The 26,482-nt window shown below is 44.3% G+C and overlaps 1 protein-coding gene across 5 annotated transcripts in view; it reads left to right on the top strand.

Annotated features, from left to right (window-relative positions):
• RORA (RAR related orphan receptor A) overlaps positions 1-26,482 on the top strand; it is a 1,262,587-nt gene that overhangs the window by 1,165,345 nt on the left and 70,760 nt on the right. The window contains exon 1 of one of the 5 annotated variants that reach the window (XM_045815237.2): positions 1,581-1,792. The exons of the other annotated variants lie outside the window; for them this stretch is intronic. Within the exon in view, the coding sequence (XP_045671193.1) occupies positions 1,762-1,792 (31 nt within the window). The 5' untranslated portion in view covers positions 1,581-1,761. Of the gene's footprint in view, positions 1-1,580; positions 1,793-26,482 lie in introns of those variants that run through there. 5 annotated transcript variants of the gene reach the window in all.

The following is a 26,482-nucleotide window of genomic DNA, read 5'->3' as shown; positions in this document are numbered from 1 at the left end:
GGAGGGCACATGATGTGATGAGCACTGGGTGTTAGACGCAACTGATAAATTATTGAACACTACATCTGAAACTAATGGTGTACTATAAGGTGGCTAACTGAATTTAAATTAAAAAGGAAAAAAATAAAGGAAAGACTCTGTTAGGATGGCTTTAGCTGAAATCAAACTTTTATAAAGCTATGGCTTGATTTAAGATACCATGAATTTTTCTGACCTTCTACATCAGGACTGCGTAAATTTTGCCTTGAAAAGGAGGCTGGAGATGGTGGGGAGTATATGAATCCTAGTTTTCTACAGAGCTAATTGTCTGCCTGTGTTTTAAATCACAGCCCAACTCAGGGGCAAGGACAACTCAGTAATATGGGGGGAAAATGCTAGGACTCTCCTTATTTAATCAGCATGAAGGCATCAACTAATAACTATCTAATATTTTGAGTTGTAAATGGAAATACAGACCATCAGAAAAGAAAGCAGAATTGAAGTTGTGTGAAGGAACAGTAGTAGGTATGCAAACTGGGCTTTTGAGATTTTTTTCTTGTTATGGTCTATGTTATGGACATACGGCAAAGTTTTAAATAATGCAGACTCTGGGTATGAAGCACCTGAAATTCATCCTAAAGAGATTCATCTAATAATACTGTCAAGATTTAAGTTTCCATAGGCCAGTAAAAAGGATTAAGCTTCAAAGTTCAGAGGGAATAAGTCTTAGTTTTAAGTTAAAATTCACGAAGTTTACCTTTCGAGGTATTTTTGTTTTCCTGCCCAAAGTGCCACAAGATCTCATTTTTCGGGTGTGAAAACTAGAGTCTTGCCCACCTGTAGATGGATTCTCTGGTGACAATGATGGATATGGAAGAGCCTGGGAATTTAGTGGCTCAAGTCGGCTGACGATTGGATTATCATTTAGGTGATTCACATAGAGTTTTCTGCTCTCCCTCCAGGTAACAGTGTTCCTGGGGGAAGAGGGAGGTATAAACAAGACCTTTGGTGAAGTTGGTGTGATGGCGATTCCCAGCGAATGGGTGGGCAGAGTTCCCCCTGCCCAGGCCGAGTCTCCCAGGAAAGACTTAGGAAGCACTTACTCCACTCCCGGGCAAGGTCCGAGTGGCAGCGTTCTCCACGGCCCCGTAGGGGGCCCTACCGTCCGAATAGACCTGGGGCGCTCTGGGAAATGAGGGTAACTACGGCCCCCCAGGCCAAACCCTTCTTTTCCTCCGAGGAACTGGAGTATTTAAAGCCCCGGGGGCTCCGGAAAGGAAGCCGGAGAGTGGCGTCGGGTTGCGTGCCCCTTGCCCCAGGGGGTAGGGGCAGAAAGTGGTCAGGCGCGCGTTCCGCCGGGCGCTGAGTGCACAGAGCACCCTGGCGACCACAGGTGCTCTGGGAGGCGAAGAGAAGGCTGGGGGCCTGGGCGCGGGCCGGGGGTGCGGCAGGGCAGCGCCGGGCTAGGGTGCGCCCGCCGAGCCGCCGCCGCTCACCTGCCCGCGGGGGCGGGGCGGGGCGCGGCGCTGGGGCGCGCCTGACTCCCGCCTCCCGCCTCCCGCCTCCCGCCCGGGGAGGAAGCTGAGGGGCGCGGTGTAAACAGAGCGGCGGCCGTGATGTCAGCCGGTCACATGGAGCCTCTTATGGCTCGGGATGGCTCTCGGCGGGCGGGCAGCTGCGGCAGCTGCTGCTGTGGCTCGGGCGGCGGCGGCGCGGCGGCGGCAGAGGGGGCTCCGGGGTCGGACCATCGGCTCTCCCTGCGCTCTCCGCACCGCGGCTTAAATGATGTATTTTGTGATCGCAGCGATGAAAGGTGAGCCGGGAGCCCCGCCGGGGCCGGGTGGGCTGGCTGCTCCGGGGGGCGGGGAGGAGGGCGCGCAGGGGGAGGGGTGGGCGCGCCTGCCCGAGCGCACGTACTGCCCCGGGCTGGGCGCCGGAGCCCTGCCAGGGCCTTCTGGGCCCCAACAGCGGCGCCACCTGAGCTCGGCCGCGGGATCAGCCTGCCTCCTGTAGGGGGCAAAGGCGCACGGGCTGGACCCCCCTCTTCCGCCCCCTCTGACTCCTGTCAGCCGCCCGGGTCCGCCTGGCGCCCGGCGGGGCTCTCGGAAGAAAGTTTGCTGGCAGTCGCGGCGCTTCTGGAAGGGAGGGGAGGATCTGGGGAGCTCGGAGGAAGCCGGGGACGCCCGCGGTGGGTCCCCAGGGCCCGCACCCCGGACAGCTCCGGCCTACGTAGGGAAGGCGCTGCGGCCGGGGCGGGCCGTGCGTGCGCGCCGACGCGATGTCATCCCTGGGGACTGGTCAGCGCCCCAGGCTTTGCGCCCTACCCCCTCCCCACCCCCCGGTGGCGGCCCAGAGGCCACGAGCGGCCGCGGCCCGGGAAAGTGCGGCCGTTTCGCTCTGCGTCCCGCCGCGGCTACTTCCGAAAGCGCCCGGGCCCGAGCGAGACGGGCTTCTCGAGCGTGCCAAGACTTTCTGGGCTGCCGCCCGCAGCCGCAGCGCACCCCCACTTTGATACTTTGGGTTGTGGATGGACGTGGGGAGGCAACCCTGCCCACAGGAGTCGCGGGCAGCGGTGGAAGTTAGACCGCGGTGAGGGCCGACCCGCGCGGGTTAGTCGCGGTCTAGTCTCCCCGCCCGGCCTTCCGCCCAGATCAGGATTCCTTAGCAGGCTGGTGGGGATGGCAGGGGGGACTAGTTGAAAAGAGGATTGATTCGAGGTCTTCCCAGGTGAGGGGGAAAGAAACCGAGGCAAGTCAGGGAAGTTTCTAATGCGAGAGCCAAAGTTTGGAGGTGTGCAGGAAGTCGCCTGTGCGGCCGGGAGAAACCGAGCCACGCTCTCAGGACTCCTGCAAACAGCCCTGGAGAAACTCAGCCAGCAGCACGTTGCCCGCTTGTGCGCCAGCAGGTTCCTCCGGGGAGATAATCTGCCCGAGCGGCTTCGCGGACCCGGCCGCTGGGAGCGGGGATTTAGAACCCCATCTGTTTGCGGCGCACGGGGCTCCCCTAATGCGCAGCGTTTTCGCGGACCCACACTGTCTGCGGGTTCTGCCCATCCGTGCGGGCGCCGGGAGCTCGTTAAACGGTTGGTAGGTTGAGGTTTTGTTGCAGTCGAGGATGAAGGACACTAGTTCGGCATCTGAGCTGCGCTTACTTTCGGATCACCGAGCTTTGCCTTTCTTCACGAGAGACTGGGTGGCATCTCTTTTATTAATTATTAACAGGCCGAAACGTGGTGGACACTACGATGAGCTGCTTGAGATGAAATCTTTCTATACGACGTACCCACGGCAAATTTTCTCTGTCCCTCGTGGCTTTCGGAAAACGGGGTTTAATCATGTTTAGAATAAGCATCTGGTAAAGGAGGGAAAACCTCCTTGCGATACACGTTCTTAAGCACTTAAAATCATTTTGTAAATTAAAAATGTTGGTTTTCTTACGGACTTTTTTTGGTAAAAGAAATCTATGCTCCTCCCCTCCCCCTCAAAAAAACTTTTATGCTATTTCCTGCGTTTTATTAATCCTGTAAGAGTAAAATGACTCAAACAGCCTTTGTAGTCAAGACATTTTCTTCTGTTTTTTTTTTTTCCTTTAAGTTATAAAATAGATTTTGCTATTTGGAAGATGTCACTGCCAATCTTTATCCATTTTATGTAGTATAATTTGTGGTGATTGGGGGGAAGGGTGGAAAGCTAAGACTATTTCCCCTCATGAACAGTAACCACCAAACAATAAGGAAAGTATGTTTTCATATTGTAATCTGATGTTGATGCTTCCCAGTACAGCGGATTTTGCTTTTGTAACCCTAGTACAAAGTTCGGTACTATCCCTTACTAATACAATCATGAGAATCACACAACCGCCAACATCCCCCAAAAGCTCTAGCCCACACATTTGTCTCGGAGTGACCTCTGGCTGCCATTAGATAATAGATTCATAGTAATGTGCTTTGAGAAAAGTAGTTCAGAAGTACTGGCAATGCAGTTTTTCCATAAGCGTGAGCGAGAGAGAAAGAGAGAAAGAAATAGAGTGCATCTGGACAATTAGAATATTTCATTTCCAATATCCTGACATCCTGTGTCTTAATGGGATTATCTCGCTTTGGTGCAAATTTTAACTGAAGAAAAATAGTTTGTGGGAAAATGAGGAATGCTGTAAATGTTTCCATATCAGATTTAAGGGGAAAAAAACTGGCCCAGAATCATATTAAATACTTCCCTACTGCCTCTTATTTTTAATAGTTAAATTGGTTCCATGTGTAAGAGAGTTTGTATAATTAGATTTTTTTCATGCAAAACAGAAATACTCTTTATAATATAGCATTTTGGTACATGTATGCATGTGGGTGGGGGAGGAGAGGACAAGGGACCATAAAAGAGAAACATTCTCTTTGTTGGCTGATTACTTATGTTTTTTAAACATCATTAAATCAGGCCTTTCGAACTCACCAAAGAAGAAAATCCTTCCTCTGCGTTAGTTGTCAAATAAGTTTAGGCTTAAAGTGGTTTCATGCTTAGAAGTAATAAATCTTCATTTAAGCAACTCTAGTCTCATCTTTCAGTTTTGTTTTTGTTTAATTAACAACAAAATTCCAATACCATTTGGATTGCTTCTTGGGCAAACAGAGAGAGCCAGCGATAATATCTATAATCAGGGGAGCACTTGTTCTGCTCATCAGAAAAGTGCATTGGCCAAATGTCAGGCAGCAGCCGAGTGCTGAAAGGAAATGCAAGGGCTTCATCAGTTTTCGTAGATTATATACCCCTTGCTTCATGAGTGCTCAGCCTATGCTCATGTAAATGGAGTTAGAGTGGAGAGAGGCTTACAGGGAATTTCTGTCCCATAATAGATTCTTCCCCCAGCACAATTCATGTGCAAATGCAAAACTTCACCTTCCTGCTTTGAAAATATTTTATGTGTTGGTGATTAGTAGTATTTCCAACTCGCATAAATTTGATTTTATAGTTTTGAAAAATTTGGCCTTTCATTTTACCCAATGAAATGTGAATTTTATCCCTGGTCTTATTTCAAGCACCCCATCAATGGTATCCCTTAGCTGGGATTTTTGTCCCATTTTTGTGAACTTTGATGGGTAGGATTGGGAGAAGGGTGATGGCTGGATCTTGAAAGGAGAAAATCCAAAGAGCTGCGCCACCGGGCAGAGTTCATCGGGCAAGGAGGGGTCAGTTCTTTTAAAGACAAAGAGGATCTCTGAATCCATCTGTCCATGGGAGGAGGGGGAGCTCAGACCCTCTATCAAGTAGAGAATTTTTTAAAGCACCATTGTCTTGAGGAGCCCCTTGATTTTATATATTTGAATCACATCACTTGAAATGCAAAACAACATCATACTCATACTCCCCACTTTGCCCTCAATTTGAATTGAATACCATGTAATTTCTCGATGCTGCCCAGTTATAAAATAATACAGTTTCTAAATGGAAGTAGTCCAATAGACAGACCGAGGGATGGATGGATAGATAGATAGATAGATAGATAGATAGATAGATAGATAGATAGAATAAATATGATTTATATCTTAGGGGTTATTTTATAACTAGTAGATAAATTAGTAAATCTACGTTAATAGATCTTACCGTACTCCTTTTTCTCTCACCTTTCCCTTCCAGCCAAGTGCATCACAATTAAATGGATGAGATCAGCAAGTAGATAATTGCAAAGCACCTGCAGGAGCACCCAGCCACTTTGTAATTTGCTCAGGGGCGTCTAAGAAAATAATATTTACAAATGGCCATTTACTGGGAGAAAAAGTTACTAGATAGATGGATAGATCAATCTGTGGAGGCAGAGTTGGAGTTCAGTTTTCTTAAAATTCTCTTAAATTATTTTAGTCATCAATAAAACCCATTGCATGGAATAAATCTAAGTACTTCGTCATAGAAATGTTTTCTGATGCATTCTAAATATTCATAGTGCTTATTAGTAAGAAATCAAGGCTGCTTTAATCTACATATTTCATATTTAGTAAGTATTAAAACCATAATTAGACTCTCAGAATCAGCAGCTACACCATGGGTATGTTTCTCTGCTTAAAAAAAAAAAAAAGATAATTTGGAAAGATCCACCAGTGAAAACAGGTATGAATTGACATTTGATATTATCTCAAAGACCACGTATTGACCCTGTGAGGAGTGACTGACAATCTTCCCTCTCCCCGCTTCTAGATCCTCCACTGAGGATACCTCCCTTCCAGCCCAGCCTTCGAGTCATGGACTTAGAGATGCATAGTCAGAGCTTTTTTGTATTTGTTGGTATGCATGCTTTTTCTGTAAATTGTCAGAACATTATGTCCAGAGGTAAGAGGTCTAAATAGACTGATGATAGCATATATTAGCCCTTGGGCAAAATGCAAGAAAGCAGTTGGAAACTTTTATTTCTGGATTTTCTTTTTAAAGTGACATCATCTCGTAAGGACGTAATGTGATAATTTAAAATCTTTGCTCCTGTGAGTATGAAAAGCCATGTCCAACCTATTGCCTAGGTTTGCCAGTGATTTCATTTTTTGATTTTTATTGCCTCCGAAGTTTACTAGGCATTTCGTAAATACATAGATGGATGAGTTAATCTACACCTGTTTTGTACTTCATGTTTTACAAACATCCTTATCTCGTTTCATCCTCGTGGAAAGTCACTGATACTTTCATGGTTTTTGCTGAAGAAAAGTGAAGCTCATAGAGGTTATGTTGCTGTAGCCAGGCTCTTCCAGCTGATAAATGGGGAAGCAAGGACCAGAGCCCTAATTTCTACTATTTTCACAGCTGCCTCCCCTGGAGGAAGCTGTGAAAATGTCCTGGATATAACTTTGTCTCTAGTTAGTGAAAATTATAACTCTGGCATTTATAAGAGAAAAAAATAGATTCAATTATGTAATGCTTTGCTGAGCCTAATATCTTTAAATTACTATTTAATAAAATCAATTTGGTACAAATGGGGTTATTCTTATTTGCTCATCATTAGCTCTCTACATCCATGATTTTCATTAAGTCTGCTTGTTGTAAGAGGATCTGGGTGAAATGTAAGCATTACCTTCCGAAAGAATACAGAGTACTACGAAGTGCAGCTAACCTGTATAACCTACCTCCATTATGATAGAATTGAACTAGAGATTTATCTGTATGTATCCCACTTACCTTTAGGCAAAGGGAGCATTCACAAACGCATCTTCTAATTTTAATATGCCTTTATGTGGAAAGCTGACGGAGCCCTGTGCTTGTGAATGCTGTCCCGGCTGTTTCCATGACAGCTCAGGGGCATGATGGTGGACGTACTCTTGAGAAATCTGTTGTGTTTTAGAACATCACACGAGAGTAAAAGTTTCCAAGTAGATAGATCTGCAAAAGCTCATTTCTTGATGGGTGTTTACTTTTCTGCCGACTGGATTGAGACGTGTTTGTCTGAAAGCAAATCAATGTTATTTCATAGAGTCTGGGAGAGAAGAAACCTTAAAGTTCACTCAGATACGTGTCCTGTTGGCATTTGGTTCTCCACAGCATTCCTGCCAAATGGTTGTCTGGTTATACTTGGACACCTTTTGTGACGGGCAACTCACTATTGTTCGAGATAGCTTATTCCATCTCGAATTAGAAGATTCTTCTTATATCAAGCATAAATCTCTTCTTTGTATTTTTAATCCCTCGATTCTGATCCTTTCTTTTGGGGCTGTGTAGAACATATTTAATCCATCCTTCAAGTGAAAGATTGTCAGCTATTTGAAGACTCATGGTATGAAACACACACAGCTCCGACCTTAATCTTTGCTGTCCCTCTCCACTGTGCTCGTTCTCGTCAGTCTTCCTGCAGCCTTGGTCAGTGTCTTTCTTCCTCAAGCATACTTAAGTTTGTCTAGAACCTCTGGAAATTTTATTGCCAGAAGTGGAACCCGAGCACCCATTGTGGTGTGATTGACTCAGCACTTAACCTACCACGTAGTAAAGATTAAAGATTTTTTTTTTTTTTTAAAGATTTTATTTCTTTATTTGACAGAGATAGAGACAGCCAGCGAGAGAGGGAACACAAGCAGGGGGAGTGGGAGAGGAAGAAGCAGGCTCATAGCGGAGGAGCCTGATGTGGGGCTCGATCCCATAACGCTGGGATCACGCCCTGAGCCGAAGGCAGACGCTTAACCGCTGTGCCACCCAGGCGCCCCAAGATTAAAGATTTTTAAATTTTGTTTTAAATTTTTTAAGATACATAGGTTAGACTGTATCTTGAGGCCATTGCATGACTGGTCTGTGTGATATGATTGTAATTTGTGAAAGTCGACTTTTGACCTATTTAGAAATGCTTTTAGGTGAACTGAAGTTGGCTATTAAATATCTAGGAAAATCAAAGATATTCTAAAAATAATTAATGGAACCTGAGAAGCATTTATGAGGTGTTTTCCTCCAAAGTAGTGTCAGATCTGAGATAAGGCTGCCCTCTAGTGGTTACTTATTCGCGGAACGCTAAAAGCCATAATGGTGCCAGTGAATTTCCCATCAGGCTTGTGGAGGGGGTCAAAGGTTGAAATTATTTTCTCACTTGCTGTGGGGCGTTCTTCATCAGATTCCAAAGTGTAATGTATTGTTTTAAATGGTTATTAGAAATGTAACTGTGGTGGTGATAATGAATTTCAAAAGTTTGCTTGGAAGATAGTAAGGGAACTTTTAAAGCCGAATTATAAAATTTTGTTTGGCTCCATATTAAATTTTAAGATGTAAATGAGATTTCGCTTATGAGTAAACAATTATTATGACCTTTACGGTAATCCTTGTAATTTTTTTTTTGTTTCAACAGTAATTCTATTCCCCAACCCTCAAATAAAACTTAAAAAGAGATAAGTCATTTTGATCTGCATTTTCCCTTTTTAAATCTAGAACTATTTTTTTTTTCCAAAAAAGATAAACATTTAGAAAGACGTAAATGATTGTAGCTTTTTTCAGCAATAAAATAATTTTAAACATGGATGCAAAACTATCAACCACTTGATTTATGAAGACTTGTGGTTAGAACATTTGGTTCATATAAGTGTAAGCAATTTGCCCAAAATATAGAGTATATGTTACATAGGTTTTTAGAACGTCATATAGAGTTTATGCTTTAAAACACTGCACAAAACAGAAATAAGAATACATCTCTGTAATTTTTAGGATAAGTAGATCATACGAGTGAATTGAAGGCTCAAATTTCGGTAGCATATCAAGTGTGAAACAGTCACAAAACAATCTGATTTCTGTGTTGGAATCAGGAAAATAAGTATTGATCCTTTAATATCATTTAAAGAAATGATGCCTTGCAGAAGAATGAAATTAAAGGTTTACATGAATTTCTCATTGCTCAAGAAGTCAAGGCTTCAAAGCCGAGCTGGAATAACCGGGATAATAATAATGACAGGTAATCACCAAGATTTTAAAGGATGACAGTGCTCCCTTGTTCCTACTGGAAAGATGAAATCGCCTCTTTATGTGAAAAACAAGGAGCCGGGGAGAAAAAGCAAGGAGAACGTGCTGTTTAAACTTTTCCATCATAGAAATAAGATAGTGGTTCAGAAGTGAAGACTTGTGGTTAGGTTTCAGATCAGTTATTGAAGCAAACCGTTTTTTAAACTACGCCGCCAGGAGTGTGATTCTTCACCACATGACAAATATTCTCTTTTTCATAGAATGTTATTTTCATTTTTCAGTTGTTGGGGTTTCCCCCCCCTCTTTTATTTGTTTATTTCATGTCACATCCTGTGCAGAACACGGGGCATAAACAATTAAATAAGTTTGTTTCAGCAAATACATATTAAGTGCCTCCTGTGTGCTGGGTTATAAAGGGGCCACCTGTGTGCTTTTATAGAGCTGAGACACCCTCCTCCCAGTTGTGTCTCTGAAGCCGTGAATCAGCGTCTAAAAACTGCACGGAGAGATTGGCAGCCACACTTAGCCAGAGACGGCTGCTTTAAGACCGTTGCTCTAAGGTTTGCAGCTTCCACGAGCGACATACCATTTAAAATAATGGAGAATTTGCGACACACACGATGAAATGGTATTGTAATTGGATAAAGCCAATCATTATACTTACGTGCAAACAGGATTTCCTTCCAAATAAGCCATAGGTTCGTTCTAAAATCCTGCCTCAAGTAGGGTTCTGAAACTTGAGAGCACAACTCATAACCCGGAGAGTCTGTTCAGAGGCAGATTCCCACGTCCCAGCCGAGAGAGGCTGATTCTGTCCATTTCATCCTCCTGGCCTGGGAATGCATGGGTTTAAAAGTGTCTCAGGTGTTTTTGATTCAGGTGGTCCTCTCGCTTTGTGAAACCTCGGCCTCACCTTCCAGAGCTGGGATGGGCACAGGGTCCTCTGGCCCTTCGGTGGTTCCCAAATAGCGTTGATCTTCACAGTCAACTGGGAAGCATTCAAAACATAAACTCCCATTCTCCACCACTATCTGCGTGTATCCTGCTTCCGATAGTCTGGGGTGAGACCAAGGAATTTGAATTTCTCAAAGCTCTTCCAGTGACTGGGGATCTGGCAAGTTTGGGAAGCATTGCTCTGGTCGTTGACTAGTGCAGACAGTGAAGCTTAGAAAGGTAAGTGGTATTAGGATAAGTATGAGCTTTCCTTGAGGCCACCGAATCTCCTTTCAGGGTGGAAGAGATGCCCAACATGAGCAATTTCTGCCTTATTTGGATGTTATTAACACACTTGACATAATCTTCTGATTATTTTGGCCATTCTGTACCAGCGCGTGGGAGGAGGTGGGCAGACTCCACGTCTGTTACCCCAAGTGGCCCAAAGAGGCAGAACACCCTGAGACTTTGGTGTGGGAGGTGCCAGTGATACTTTCCAGACACTGTATGCCTTTTCTGCATCAGTCTTCCTGGGGAGCTCTGGCCTTCTGGCATTTAGTGAGCCCAGAGGCTGGCTCTTGCCACCATTTTGACTTCTCAGTGGGGGTAGGCTGGGGATTGTGCCACAGGAGCCAAGGCCAACTCCAGTGGAAACAGTGATGTCTTTTCTATGTTGCTTTTGTCAGCAACAAAGTAAAGGTTCTAGCACCAGCAATCTCTTCGATGCTTCCTATTTACAAGTATTTCTCAAGCCCTGGGCACCTTGCGGGTCTGCCTGCTTCGAGGCACTGGAGGTAGCTAAATATGAATGACCACAACACTGCCTTCACACAGCTTCGAATCTAGGCTGGGGAAACAGAACTGCTCTGGCTAATATGGAGGGCAGCCCCCCTCCTTCCACACCACTACCCCAAACCCCTCTTTCTTTAGAACATGGTGATGTGATATCCCATTATTGTGGCAGGTATGATGCTGTGGATTGTAGGAGCCACAGTGAACACAGTGGGCTTTGTCTCTGGCCTTTGCGAGTATACATTCTGGTGGGAAGAGGTAGGTGATACCTAAGTAAACACACAAACGAGCTAGATAAGACAGGTAGTGACAACAGCTAGGCTAACAGGCACACAGTGCGATGGCTGCGACATGTGTATGGCTTCATGGATGAATGTCGGGGAACACAATCCAAGAATTTTCTCCAGCTGATGGTGAACGTTCGGCAGTAGACTCAGGAGGGAGCTTAGAGGTCATCTGATCCCTTAGTTCTCAACTGCGTCTGCACATTGGACTGTCTCGAGAGCTTTTTAAAGATTCTCAAGCCCAGCCTGCACTCCTAGAGGCCCTGATTTTATTGGTTTGAGGTGGGGCTCAAGTATCGTTAATTTCTTAAGCTGCCCATATGATTCTAAGTGAGAAACCCCTGAAGTTCAACACCCTCACTTTACACATGAGTCATTTGGTCCCCAGTGCAGGGAAACAGCATTGGATGGTGGAAACCACCCCCCTTCATGTTGGGTGGGGGAAGATGAGGGTTCTTATCCCAAATCTACTGTTCAAATAATTGTCAGGTTACTTCAGTTGCTCACTTCCCCCATTTGTTGAGTTCGAGAGACTTGATAGCCATCAAGGTCTTTTCCAGATCTCCTATTTGATGAAATGTTTCCGTTCAAACAGAAAGATGATCTGGATTCTTGTTCAAGACTTGGAGGAAACGGATGAAGTTCTTCTAGTTTCCTTATTTCCGGTCTCAACTCTTAATTGCTGAAGGCGCCTCAATCAGCTAATCCCTTCATTTCAGAAGTGAAAGTTTAAGGTAGAAAAAGGTGATTACTTATAGCCAACGATTTAAATAAATTTAAGAACAAGCAAGCTTTCATTAATATTAATAATAAATATGCTCAGACTTAGTTCTGGTAAATTACAGAAATACCTTCTTTATCAAATTCTATCCCAAAGCCTTTTCCATTTTTGATGGTTGAGTTAAAACCAAGGAGGTTAGGGGCGGGGAGGCTGCGTAAAAATGGAAACCCTGGAATCGTCTTAACCATTGCATACCACAGTAATTGTATTCCTTACCGAGTATTCCAGGCCAGAAACCCAACAAAATTGAGTCTCTCCTGATATATTGTTTGCAGTTTATTAGCAGGCAGAAACAGTGTATCTTCTATGTTGCCAGCTTACAAAAGGAAAATAACAGAACTCAGCTCGGTCATGAAAAATAAACTCATTGTATTTCTCATTAGAGATCCAGTATCTCTAAGAACTTGGATTTCATTAAAACATTTATTCAGAAAGGTAGCAGTTCATTATAAACCAGGCTGGTGTGATGTAAGCACCTTAACTTTATTTCCTTTTTGTGTGGAATGTCCCAGTGGGGTTTGATAATATTCAGCAGTTCCAGAAGTGATAAAGGAGCTTGAGAAGTCAATCTGATGGGAGCTGGTAAATGACATTAGAGCCGTGTCTTTTTCAACAGAGAATTTTAAAGATGAGCCCATTGCCTGTTTTGTGTGTATATATTTAAGAAACTGTACACACGTTGTATACAAAGCCATATGTTTGCCTCGGACGTTAAATTATGAAAAATCATCTTCTAACTAACATTGCATCCATAACAGCAAGCAGCTTCTGAAAATAGTTTAATAGAATAATTGGTTTGGCAGAAATCTATTTCAAAAGCAGTATTTCTGTCACAAGTAAAACCATGTAGAACAGAAGTGTTTTTGTTTCCCCCATTGCAGAGAAACAAAGTTGTTTAAGATGAGTGAAGATGTCTCGAAGTTTTGGCCGACTTTCTGAGCCTCCTGCTGCTGTTGCATTCAGAATCCCTTTTAACGTGGCTTGGAAGTTTCTCTGTGATTTCAATGGCTGCTTAGGGGAAATATTGGCTAAACGACTCATTTTGACTTGTTAAGATGGCTTGAGCGTTTTCAGAATGTTTTCATTTGCTAGAAATATGTTTTGTGCTCAGGCTTCTCTTGTTGAAGGAGGTTGGTTACCAGCCATCTGATGACGCCTCAGGGTGTTTACAGAAAATGTGGGTGCTGTAGTTATATTTGAGCACGGCCCTCCCCCAACAAAGATAGTGTGGTAATCAGCAGGAATGTGAAAACATGTATTTAAGGGTTGATGCTTGTAAAAGGGGTGCCGTAAAGAAACATGGTCGTTCAGATGTGAGAAATGACTGACAGCTCTGCTTGTAGGCATGCTAGTAACAATAAAGTCTAGAAGTTCGACATCAAAGGGATCACAGCTTACTCCACCAGTGACTTGCACATCAAAGAGGGAGTGCAAGACAAAGGAAGTGCACTGAGGTATGTTTCTGCCTCATAGCCAGATGCTCAGGGGGAGCTCCCATAGCTCCTTTCATGAATGCAAAGTGATTTTTGCAGATCGGCGTCTGCATTTCATAAATGACCGGGAATAAAAAAAAAAAAAAAAAAAAAAAGCAGGGCAAACGAGTGTCATAATTGCTCCCCATCCCTTTAAGTTTGGTTGGGTAGGAAAGATTCATGGCACAGGAGATAGGTCTCTCTGATTTCCTTAAGTAACAAATTCTGTAGCAGTGTGGGCAGCTCCGACTTCACCTAATAGAACACAGGCAATTATTCACAAAATAAGAGTACAAATCGGATACATCTCAAGTCGGTTGTTTTGAATTATGCTTGAGAACATGAAACTGGACCTAAGTTTGTGGAGTTATGCCTTTCTCTCTCACTCTCTTGTTTGCTTTTTAATTTTTTTAAATTAACCTTGTGGGTGGATTTTTGCTGAATCAGGTGTGCATTACTTAACAGGTGTGTGTGATACTGAAATTTGGACCTGTTAAACCGGCTCTTAATTAATCACCAGATCTGTACCTCAGTTCTATAAATCAAATGGCTTCTACTCCAAAATGAAAAATGCTGAAAGTAGAACAGGAAGAGGAGACTAGATATGACTCTCCCCCCCTTAATATTAAATTGAAAGTAAAATTAACCTTGCAAGTATTATGGGTGATTTGAAATAATATGCCTTTTTGTGTGTGTGTGCTTGCCTTTGAAATTTGAAATTCTTTTATAGTTCATCTTCAGTAATTTACTCATTTTTAAATGCTATTGAAAAATAGTAGTGTTCTGTGTAGTCATTAATAAATACAAAGCAGCTCTCTCAAGGCTCTGGGGAGACCTAATGAACACAACTGTGTTACTAATTGATGCTAGACTGAGCTGACAAAAGTAGTGCATCAGTAAACAGAAGTTAGAAAGCAAAAAGTTAAAGAACTATAGGGGATTATGTAGACATCAAGGGTTGGAAATTATAATAAGGCCTCTTTAGGGGAGCATTAATTTGCATGTGGCTGAATTAGGACACCCAATTATTTCTGAGGACACTACTAAGATCTCATCCGAAATACCCCTGAAGTGAAAGGTTTCGGGAGGACTGGGTGTTACATGGGATAGAGGGGGGCTGAGCAGGTCATATTTCCTGTAACTCACTATCGTTTTCCCAATAGCTTGTTGGAGCAGCTTTCTTTGTTAGGGAGGAAAATGCTGATGAAATCAAGAGTACCGCAATTTCTTTGTTCTATACACACAATTTATGTTGAATCTCCACAATGGAATTTTTTTTTAAGCAGGGAGGGCAGGCGGGTGGAGACAGAAATAAACCTTTTAAATCTTCTTTATGTGAAGCCCACAAGGACATAAGCACTGAGCAGATTAGAGAGTGGATTTATACTGGTAGTATCCTGGGTGGCAGTGGTTCTCAGCGCAGTATCCAGGCACCCCTGGGGGCCCCGAGGCCCTTTGAGGGGTTCCAAGAGATAAAAACAATCTGTTTAATAACACTGAGATATTATTTGCCCTTTTCACTGTACTGACCGTTTGGCATGAATGGTGCCAAAGCCTTGCAGGGTAAAACTGGCACCTTTGCAGGAGTCCAGGCAGGGACACCAACCTGTACAAGTCACCATTGTATTTGTTATTACTGTGGACTTGCTGTTAACAAAACATTGCCAGGTTCATTTGAGAAGGTCCTTGATGAAGCAGTAAAGATTATTAAGTGTATTAAATTTCGACCCTTGAGTACGAGTCTTTTTAATATTCTTTATGACCAAATGGGAAGAACACATAAAGAGCTTCTGCTACACACTCAAGGAGGGTGTTTGTCTCTGGGGAAAAGCACTGTGCCGTTGTTAGAGTTTATAGCTGAACTAGCTGCTTTTCGAGTGCAATGCCATTTCACTTACTAGAACGACTGACTCTAGCTCTTCAGACTTAGGTATATGTCACGTATTTTCTACAAAATGAACCAAGTGAGCCCGTCATTTCAAGAAAAATAGCTGGCAGTGTTTATTGCCAATTAAGTCAAGCTTTTAGGTGCGTAGAATTTTGGAACACTTGTATCCAACACCATGCATGTGGCTGCTTCTCAATATTTAAAGACTTTCCTGGTGATGTAGGTGGTGATATTAATAAATGTGATTGCTTGATATAATCTCATTTGGTAATGAAATAGGGCAACATCTGGAAGAACCCCAGAGCTCCGCAAACGAGTAGTTTCCAAGTGACCGATGCGTGGGTAGAAGATTCATTCAAAGTACAAAATAGAGCAATCTACTTGTATTTAACAGAGTACAAAAAATAATGAGAGGGTTTCAGATTTCATATTCCAGCTAACCTTTAAGAACCCACCACTTGGGGAGTTTTGGTGTAGTATCAAAGAAGGCCATCCAAATGTATCTGAAAAGGCTATAAAATACCCATCCTCCAGCTGCGTACGTGTGTGAGGCCAGATTTTCTTCACGTGCTTCCACCAGAAGAACACAGCAGATAGAATGCAGAAGCAGCTGTGAGAGTCCGCCTGTCTTCTGCTAAGCTAAACAGTAAAGAGATGTGCAAAAATGTAAAAAGAATGGCATTTTTCTGATTAACCGTTTTTGGGAAAACATTTTTCATAAAAATGTTTTGTGTTCATCTGTAATGGGTTTATTACTATTATTTTTAAATTAACTAGAAGTAAATATTTTTAAGTTTTCTCCGTTTTAATTTTTTCTATGGTCATTATTGATGTGTAATCTGCATAAACAAAAGGTCTTTGGGACTTTTAAATACATAAAGGGATCTAGATGCCAGACACCAAAAAGTTGGAGAACCAAAAAAAAATGGGGGGGGGGGGCGGGTTGCCTGGGTGGCTCAGTCGGTTAAGCGTCTGACTCCCGATTTTGGTTCAGGTCGTAATTTCAGGGTCGTGAGATGGAGCCCCGCATGGGACTCTGTACTGGGTACAGAGCCTGCTTAAGGTTCTCTCTCCCTCTCCCTCTGCCGTCCCCACCCTCTCTCTCAAAAAAATGTACACTCTCTCTCCAAAAAAAAAAAAAAAAAAAAAGGTTTGAGAATCACTGCTGTACAGTTTACCCTAGGAGATGGGAGGTTTTGTGACAAAGCACACAGTAACAATGGAAGGGGCTTTCAACTTAGACAAATTCAGCATATAAGCAATGAACTATATATTACACAAAGCACTTTCAAACATGAATTCAAAAACAAGTTTTCTAATCTCTATTTTCTTTAATGGCCACGGAAGACTAGAACTGTTGCTAATGTTATGTTTTCAGAGTTTTTGTTGTTTTGTTTTTTAATACAACAGAGATTTGGCATGAAGTTGTGGCTTACAGAGGCTTCACAATTTATCTTTAATCATCTGCAAGCTGTAGTAGCAAAAACTGCAGTGAATTACTGCCGTTTGTCTTTTCAGTTTGGCCTTATACCGAGGAAAAAATATTTTGTACCATTAGTGCGACTTCCAGAGCTATTCCAAATCCTGGTAGGTGTGAGACTTTCCCACGAATGCAGGCCCTTTGGGGAATTTTACTCCCACGTGTAGTGATGGAAAGAAAACCCTCCCAGGTCGCTCCACCACGCGAGTGAAGGATACCGTCACCTGCCATCCACATTCGTGCCCCTTCAGACCTTCTCTAGGAGGGAAGAGTTCTGCCCAGGTGGACACTGCTGGCGCTGAGAATGTGGCAGCAAGGCTGAGCCCTCGACTAACTTCGGATGTGCTTGGCAGAATCCGTTCCATTAAACTAATTGAATGTATGGAAGTCCAGCCTCCCCTGAAGTTTCTTGTGAAGAATAACGTGCAGTTAGAGAGCTGTGCTCAAATACTTGTTGTTAATTTTATAATCGCTTTGTTGGCATCTAACATACAGGCATTTACGTTGTCCTATGTAGTTTGGGCCATCGGCCTCTTTGTTATTATCAAATAGGGGGCATGCAGGTCTTGGTTCCATTTGGTTTCCTATCAACGGGCTGTCAGTTGAATGGGAGCAAACGCGTTCTGGCGCTTTCTGCTTTTCCAGGGCCTCGCTCCTGACTTCTGTAACTCAGAGAGGACTTGGTGCCCCTAGAGTGTCAGAGTTCGGGGTTCCCTCGCTCCTGGTGTGGTTTTAGTAGAAGCTGAAACACACACACACTGTGTCAACAAGAGGTTGTGCCAGGGCCCACAGCTAGCTGGCCACGAGAAAAAGCCCCTCGTTTCCTCTTGGATCTGCCCAAAATGGGGAGGGTTATAGGGAGTGAGATGGCCTAGTTTCAGAACAGCTCTCGATGATAATGTGGGGGAAGGATGGGAGTGCGGAGGAAGGAAATGAAGACAGCATCCTCTCTCCTTAGGCTGTTGAGAAGGTGAAGCTCTAACCTTTGCAAAACGGCTGAGAGAAAGAGCCACATGCCCACTCATGGTGAAGAAGAAAACAAAACTTCCTCCCAATGCCCAAGATAATTATCCTCCTTGAAATAAAATGGCTCTTTTGAGGAAGTACATTTTATTAAATTTCGAGCATTTTCCTACTAACCGAACTTAAAATAATAAATTTTACACATTAAGATTGGCATTATGCAGTGGTTTTGACCCAGGCATAGGAAACGATTTAAAAACCAAAAGGCATTTTTTTTCTTGGTCTGAGAGGGCTCACTCCGTGAGAATTCATCAGGCTCCCATTCGTGACGCTTGTTTCTGGAGGTATGTTGCACTCCAATAAAAAGCTTACTAAAAGGCTGGGGCATTCTAGTACATTTGTAGTATAAATAATACACTCACAGTACTGAAAATATTCTCTAGACTCAAGGCTTTGGAATTTTTCACTGTCGTTTAACACATATTTTGTTTATTCTCAATTCCTTTGTACCACCACTTCCCAAACATAAAATTGAATCTATGACTTTTCAGGAGGGACACTAAGGGCATTTACATATGTCAAGTATGTATACACAGCCATAACTCTGTGTCACACAGGCCTGAGAACAGCCTTTGTGTTTTCCTTGCATTCCCTCCCTCCCTTTCCTCTCTCCCTCCCTTCCTCCCTTTCTTTCTTCTTCCCCCCCTTCTTTTCTCCCCTCCCTCCCTTCCTCCCTCCCTCCCACTGCCCCTCCCTCCCTTCCTTCTTTCCTTCTTTCCCTCCCTCCTTCCCTTCCCTTCCCCTCCCCTCCCCTCCCTCCGTCCTTCCCTTCCCCTCCCTCCATCCCTCCCTTCCTTCCAACATTGGCTCTTGAAAGACTTGTGAGGAAGGTAGGAGGAGAAAGTGAATCAGAAGGTGTGGTGATATTGTTATAAGAATATGAAGTTCTTCTAAGACTTAAGGCTTCATGTGCACTTTTCAACTCTTCGCTGAAGGGCCCTCGGTAAGGATGGCCTCAGGCTAACAGGCTGTGTTTTCAGTCAAGCATCTCCCTTTTCAGCTCTCCTGGCTTAGCAGCCAAGGGCAGAGTCACCCTCCTTCCACATGAAGATTCTATAAGGTCAAGGTCCCAGAGGTGCTACATACCAGCTGAAGGATCTCGGGCAAGTCACATACATCTCTAAACCTCAGTGTCATCAGTTGCAAAACAATAATCAGACTGACCTCATAGGGATTTTAGAAAGTAGGAAGGAACACATAGAAGGTACTTACTACAGTGTCTCGCCCATAACAGGTACTTAGCACACAGTAGACATTGAATAAGTGCTGTGATTAGTATCATTATGTTCCTCCGGGGAATGTTCCTCCATCGTATACACAAGTCTGCAGTGAGGGGAGTGACGTCAGCCAGTCTTATCTCAGCTGATGCGCGTTGGCACTTTAATAAGGGCCTCCGCTGGTGCCCAATGATGTGAGTTATGTGATCTGATCAGATGGGGGCTGGTGGAAGGGGCACTTGGACGGTAGTTCTCATCATGTAACATAGGAGGCTTCTGGTTCTGCACTGTCCAAGCCTTGCCACTGTACACAGTGACCCCGTCCTAAGCCTGCCATGTTTAAAGTGCTTCCTCTGTGTCAAGCACTGGGAAATGCATTATGAGCACACTGATTACTCACGTGAGCCTTTCATCCCCCTTTTTACAGAGCTGAGACTCAGGGAGACCAGGAGCACTCAGGCAGGCCAAGCCTGTCCGGCTCGCAAGGCTGTGTTTCTAACCTCCTTGCTCTCCTGACCCAAGTTCGCAGCACCACAGGAATCTCACAGAAATGCCTTGTTCCAGACTCTGAGATGGGGTCGTCATACAAATTGGGGTTGGGGGCTCTTTCAGAACGCTCTGGTCGAGTGAGGGTAGGCAAGAGGGAAACCCATGTATTGAGCATCTGCTGTATGCCAGGCACGGTACCAAGTGCTGGAACCGGAGGGATGAAAAGAGGTATTCCCTGCCTGCAAGGAGCTCACCGGCCTTTGAGGGCCTAAGGCGCACATAAAATCACAACACAGTGACCGTGCCAGATTAGTGCAGGGGGAGATGCAGCGGAGCCCCGGCTGTCATTCCAAGGGGGTGGTTCTTCATACAGAAGAGGTGGGAAGCCCCTGAAGGCGGCTGCCAGTTTTAAGGCACAGGGAATCATGGGGGGGGGGCAATCACCTGTTCTCACTATCTTCTTTTCCCTTAATCGTCTGGGGGGGGTTGCGGTGAGCGCAGGGGGAAGAAGCTTTTTGGCTGTAGCCAAAGACCCTCCTACGGTCCGATCCGGGTTTCTGTGCGGACCCCTCGGCTCTCGTGTGCTCTTGAGAGCTCCGTGAAAGGCATCCGCCACAACGCTCCTTCAATGGATTTTTGCACTTTGCTTGTTATAAATTGATTCAGGGACGTCATTATGATGTCGCTAAGATGAATGGGGCAGTGGTGTTTTGGCTCTCGCTGTCGGGAGGAGGGAAAACAAGTTTCTGTGGTGCCGCGGTTCAATCACGCTGCTTACAGAAGTGGGGCCATGAAAGGATGGAGGAGGGTGTCTTTGATACTAGAAACCCTGTCGCCCTGTTGGTGCTACAAGCGAATGCTTAAATTAAAGGTTGGAGCCAGCTTTCAAGTGTTGACTGTCGAGCAAAAAGCTCAGCCCACACTCGTGCACTTACTCAAGCTTGTTAAAATAAAAATACACTCGCGGCGAGGCTCGTGTCACAGCTAGTGTAATTATTACGTTGAAGATTGCTGTTTGCATTTGAGTTGCTGTAGCACCCGTTTATTTAAAGATATGCTCGGTAATTTAATACATTAGTCAGGACTTATGCCCAAACCGTGAAGAAGTGAATATCGTCGCCAGCTGCCTCTCCGGGTTGTTTCTCCTTCGTGTGTTCAAGGTAAACATTGGCGCTTGGCAGACTGATCCAGAGTGGAGGTGACTTCGCGTCCCCACCATAGCCCAGCTGCCTAACGGACTCCCTTCTCATCCGCCAACAAGAGTAAGGATGGCATCGCCCTCGGTGGATCGTTCTGAGGATTAAATGAGATAATACATTTAAGGCGTTTGGCCCACCAGTAAGCGCTTCGTAATGTCATTTTATTATTGGTAGTATTCGTAGATTTTTCTTTTTTTAAGCGGTGAGCTGGAGTATGACTTCAGTGACACTCTTTTTGCCTGGCTACCAATGATAAAAGCAGGACAGTCTAGCTAATCTGTAATAGCTGTTGGCTCGTTACCCTAGACCTATACTCCCTCCATTTCTTGCGGTTGGATGGGCCCAAATCGTTCAAGCATTTGGGAAAGTTGTGCAAGACTATGCAAATATGAGGCATTGTGCTCATCTTGTGATTGGTTTCTCGTGGGGTTCTTCCCCATGACACGCAGATTTCTAAGTCGTCCTCCCTCCTTGCCCTATATTGGCCGTGTGCAACGCGGGACATCTCCAACAGATGAATCCAGTTTATACGCATTTACGAGCGGCTTTCTCCATGTAAAGCTACTCAGCTTTGCTGTGTTGTTTTAAGGCCCTGCAATTCAAATTGTGGATATTGAGCGAAGGTATATCCAGTGTCTTTTTTTTTTAATGGTGGGGAGGGGCAGAGGAAGAGAGAGAATCTTAAGCAGGCTCCACGTCCAGGATGGGGCCCAATGCAAGGCTCCATCTCACAGGCCTGAGATCACAACCTGAGCCGAAATCAAGAGGCAGACGCTGAATCAGCTGCGCCCCCCAGGCGCCCCTACCCAGTGTCTTTTCTGCAGACCTATGGAGTCTCATGCGTGGAACTTAGACATCAGGCCTCCCTCTCCCCGTCTCAGAGTGCTGGGATTTATGATCTCTGCAGAACGCTCTGGTATGTTTAAGTCAGGATATTGTTTTGTTTATATAAATCACCCTTACACCCCGCACTTCTGCACGGATGATTACTTTTTAATGAGGTAACAGAATAGTGGTGAGGTCCATTTATGTCTTGGCACGGTGTTCTGATGAGTGAATTTTGATTACTCCCTAATGGAGAACAGAATTTCGATCATGGAAGGTGATGTAGCTAAAAACATCAGTCCCTTAGCTGGTGGGCATTTTTGTGGAATATCAGACCTGTAAGCAACTTTGGAGGCCAGCTCGTCCAGAATGTTTACTTCACAAATTAAGTAGTTGGGAGATTAAATGCCATGCCTGGGATAAATTCGGGGCAGGCTGAGAACTAGAATCAGAGTCTCCCAGGCCTCTGCTACAGTTGTTTCAACACCCATGCTCTGTCTCGGTGCCACAAAGAGCTCCCATGTGATATCATTGTACCCAAGGTGATGCGTGTGGCCTGTTTCACTCTTGAGTAACAAGGCCATACATTTTTATCAAAAGGTTCGATTGCATAATTATTTCTATTTTTATAGAAAAGGGAAAAAAATTAATTCCAGCCAAGAGGGGCAGCACAAAGGGCCCTATGCACCCGAGTTTTAACGTCGGCTTTAGAAGCACAGAAAAACACAGGAAACCACTTCAAATATACCATCACAAGGAATTCAGACTGTGTCAGAGGAGCCAGCAGAACGGTGTCCCTTCATGCTGAGTATTGTGAAAATCTATCCTTGTTGTTTGCTGTGGTTTCCCTGTGAGGAACACATCGAAATTCCGCCCCCCCCCCCGCCCACCCCAAGAAAAAAAATAGCAGGAACAGTAAATAACAACCCTCAGATAATACAGATGGGTAAACATTTCCAGAATTGATTATATAAAGTACTGTTGACAAGCCACTAGCAGGCAAAATGAGGAAAGAGGGGGAAAAAAAAAGAACTTCTATCTGCCATTCAACTCCGGGAATACAAGGCAGGATAGAGACACAGAGCAAAATCCGTGATTAACATAATAATGTTCTTCATTGCATGCACGGGATCATAAGAGGGTCCTGAGAATTATCTAGTCCACGCTACTCCTGTAACTCCAGAGGAAAGAGAAACTCAGAAAGGTTAAGTGGCTGGCCTAGCATTGCACACTTCACGGCAAAGCCAATTTCGGGACCCTGGTCTCTTGACTCTCAGTCCAGTGCTCTCACTACGATAGCATGACCCCCTAATTGAATCTATGACATGACCAGCGTCAGGGGTACAAGATGAGGCTCACAGAAATTTCTCTAAATGGATAGCTGTTTTAAAATCATCATTAGGGGCGCCTGGGTAGCGCAGTTGTTAGGCGTCTGCCTTCGGCTCGGGGCGTGATCCCAGCGTTCTGGGATCGAGTCCCACATCGGGCTCCTCTGCTATGAGCCTGCTTCTTTCTCTCCCACTCCCCCTGCTTGTGTTCCCTCTCTCGCTGGCTGTCTATCTCTGTCAAATAAATAAATAAATAATCTTTTAAAAAAATAAATAAAATAAAATCATCATTAAAGCTGTTCATGATTTTTAGCATCTCTAAAGCGCAAGAACTTAATACAGTATCATGTAAAAATCTTAAGTTATTGCCAACCCCCGGAAAGGAAGGAACTTTTCATGTGTATTTAGCTACCCAACAAATATTTGCTAAACTCCTGTGCTTGTATTTACATGACCCATAGTCCCTGATCAATTCTCTTCTCTTTTCTCTGAGACTAATAAGCAGAGGGATCATTGGCTCTGTCCCCTTCACCCCTCAGTCTGAGGATGTCATGCGCACATCCTCTTACTTTTCTCTAGTTGTCCCTATCCTTTCCATCTGGTCTTTAAATGTCAGTCTCTGTTCTCTTCTCCTTTTTTAGCCCGTGTGGGTTTCTCGGTTTCTCCTGTTTGTCTTGCTCTCCTTTCACTGACGTATTTGCATCTCTGTAGTTGAGCTTAATATCTGCTAAATCAAACCATATTGGCTTGAATAGCTTCCATTGATTTGTGAATAAAAGGATGCTTCAGCTGCCCAGCCCTGCTCTTTGCTCCTTCTTTTGTCGCCAGTAGGTTTAACTTACTCAAGCCCTCCTTGTCCCTGTCCCCCTTTTACCCCTGCATTGTTCCTACTCCCCCTGTTCAAGCCGGCTCATCCTTTTGAGCTGTCCTTACTATAAACACAGTCTCTGTGTTGGGGGGGGAGGGATCACTGCTGTTTCATTTACTCGTTATTTAGTGAGTGAGGTGACTGATTGTCATTTTCTCTTTGCTGTTGTCCTGTTTTCACTTTTAACCACCACCCCTCCCCCAAATTATCGTGATGACCGGAATCACTGTAGCCATTAGCTAAACCACACTGAGCGTCCACTACGTGTTTGCTAAGCAGCATTCAGAAGACTTGAATTTTGTAAAGATGGAGCGTTTGGCTTCTTTTGAGAAGAGATGGAAAATGAACAAGCCAATTTCGTTGATTATTTTAATTCAACCAATTTTCTATATACAATACTTTCACCGCAGAGAAATGATTAGATACTATGTGCCAGAAAAAAGAAGTGTGAAAAGGCACTAACCACAAAAATATGATTTTGTAAGTCATATCATCAGCCCATCTATTTTACACTCCAGGAAATGCCATAATCTTTTTATTTTTTTTTTCTTAGCTCAACACCAATCCAACCCGAAATCCATATGAAAAATATCAAAACTCTCGAGTCAACTTTTACCTAGTCCTTGGCTTTGTCATCCAGCACCCGCCCACTCTCCACCCCCCCCACCCCCCCACCCCCCCCCCCCCCGTTATACTAGGAAAACATACAAAATTGTACTGCTGGCTTGCTCACCTAACAATAATAATGCTTAGATTCAAGATAAATTTCATTACAGGAAACATGAAAGAAACTCTCTGATGTGTGAGCTTAGGGGCTGTGTTGCTGGTGGACAGGGAAGCCCAGGAACGTGGTCTGAGGGATTCTGAGATCAGGGCCTGGCCTGCCTCCAACCAGCAGGTGTTAGTAGCAACAAGTCCTTCTCTCCCAGTGACACCCAGACCAGACCTCACCACTGCTTGGTTGGGGAGACATGGCTTCTTCTGTCTTCAGAGGCGTTCTGATGCCACGGTTGGCCAAGGTGTACAAATGGGGACATTTGGGTGTTGAAAGTAAATCATCCAGGTTTCCATCTTCTGCGCATACATCAGTAAGAGAGAGCATTAGAACGAGGAGCCTTTGCTGCTTGCTGCCTCGTGGGTGTGTTTGAAGGTTCTCACAGATAGGAGAGCCTTGGGAGACCATTTGGTATCACTAGCTGAGGCTGCCTAGCTGTTCCATCTCCCCTTGGTTGGGACAGCCTTTGTCTTTGGCGTAATAGAAAGGTGCACAGGGTAGAAGTAACAGCAGGAGGTATAAAGCATCATCCTGTCCATTTTCCAGCAGAGTACTACTCTCCTACCCAGAGCTTATTTTCCTGGACACCCTCCTCCCTGTAGAGCAATGGTCCTTAACTGGGGACAGCTTTGACCCCCAGGGGACATTGGTCAACATTTGATTTTTTATTATCTCAACGGGAGAGTGCTACTAGTATCTGGTGGGTAGAGGCAAGGGATATTGCCAAACATTCTATATAGTGCCTGGGCCAGCCACCCAAAATAAAGATCTGTCCAGCTCCAAATATCAGTAGTGCTGAGGCTGAGGAGTCCTGCCGTGGAATATGTTCTTCCCCTCATGTGCATCTCAGGCCCCTCACATACGACACCTGCATACACAGCCTAAAGACATCATATTTAAAAGTACTTACTTTTACCTTTAAATAAAGGCATAAGTGGGAAACCTCATTGACATGAGAGACAAATAAAGGTGGGGGAGTAATGAATTAGCAAAAAAAAAAAAAGGCAGAGAGAATCAATATAAATTAACCCATTTAAGTTAATTTATGCTGCTTGCAATGGTAGAAAGACTCTGGTGAAAGAAGACACCTCTTTACAAGAGAAGGCACAACCCTGAGTGCTTAGTGTTGCTAGGCAGGTGATACGAGTGTGGCAGACAGAAGAGGCACCTGGACCACTGGACAGCACGTGGGCCATCTGGAGTGAGCCACCTCCCTTGGCTCTGACCGACTGTTACCATTTAGAATAACTGGTCTGCCATTGCCAGTCTTTTGATTTTTCAAGAGAATCTGGAAGTCTGAACTTTAATGTAAAAGTCCCTGGTTAATTAGTTAGAAACCAATTTTAAAACTCATAAGCGTTGTGTGGTTGAATATTGGGCAGACAAGAGAAAATCTCTGGTCTAATACCTACGTGGGTCTGAATAGGTTCCCCTGTTCCAGAAACTTTAAGTGACTTGGAAAATAAGTCTAAACTCCTTAGTGGAGTATTCAAGACCCTTAAAATTGGACCTCACCAACCTAGCTACCCACTTTCCATCCATTGGCTCCTGTCCACCCTTCCTTTGAGATACAGTATGCCTCTCTTTGAACAAACCATGCATGCTCATACTGGGACCTCTGCTTGGCTTTCTCTCCTTCCAATCCCAACTTCCTTTCCGCTGCCTGTCGAAATATGATAGTCATTCTTCATGGCCCAGAGCAGATAACAAATGATCTTCCTGAATTCTCTCAAAGTTTGGTTTGTTATATT

This window comes from Ursus americanus, chromosome 36, assembly GCF_024610735.1.
Source record: "Ursus americanus isolate L20-20 chromosome 36, mUrsAme1.1.p, whole genome shotgun sequence".
Taxonomy (NCBI): Eukaryota; Metazoa; Chordata; class Mammalia; order Carnivora; family Ursidae; genus Ursus; species Ursus americanus.
The sequence above is the reverse complement of the archived record's forward strand: the minus strand, read 5'-3'. Positions and strand labels throughout refer to the sequence as shown.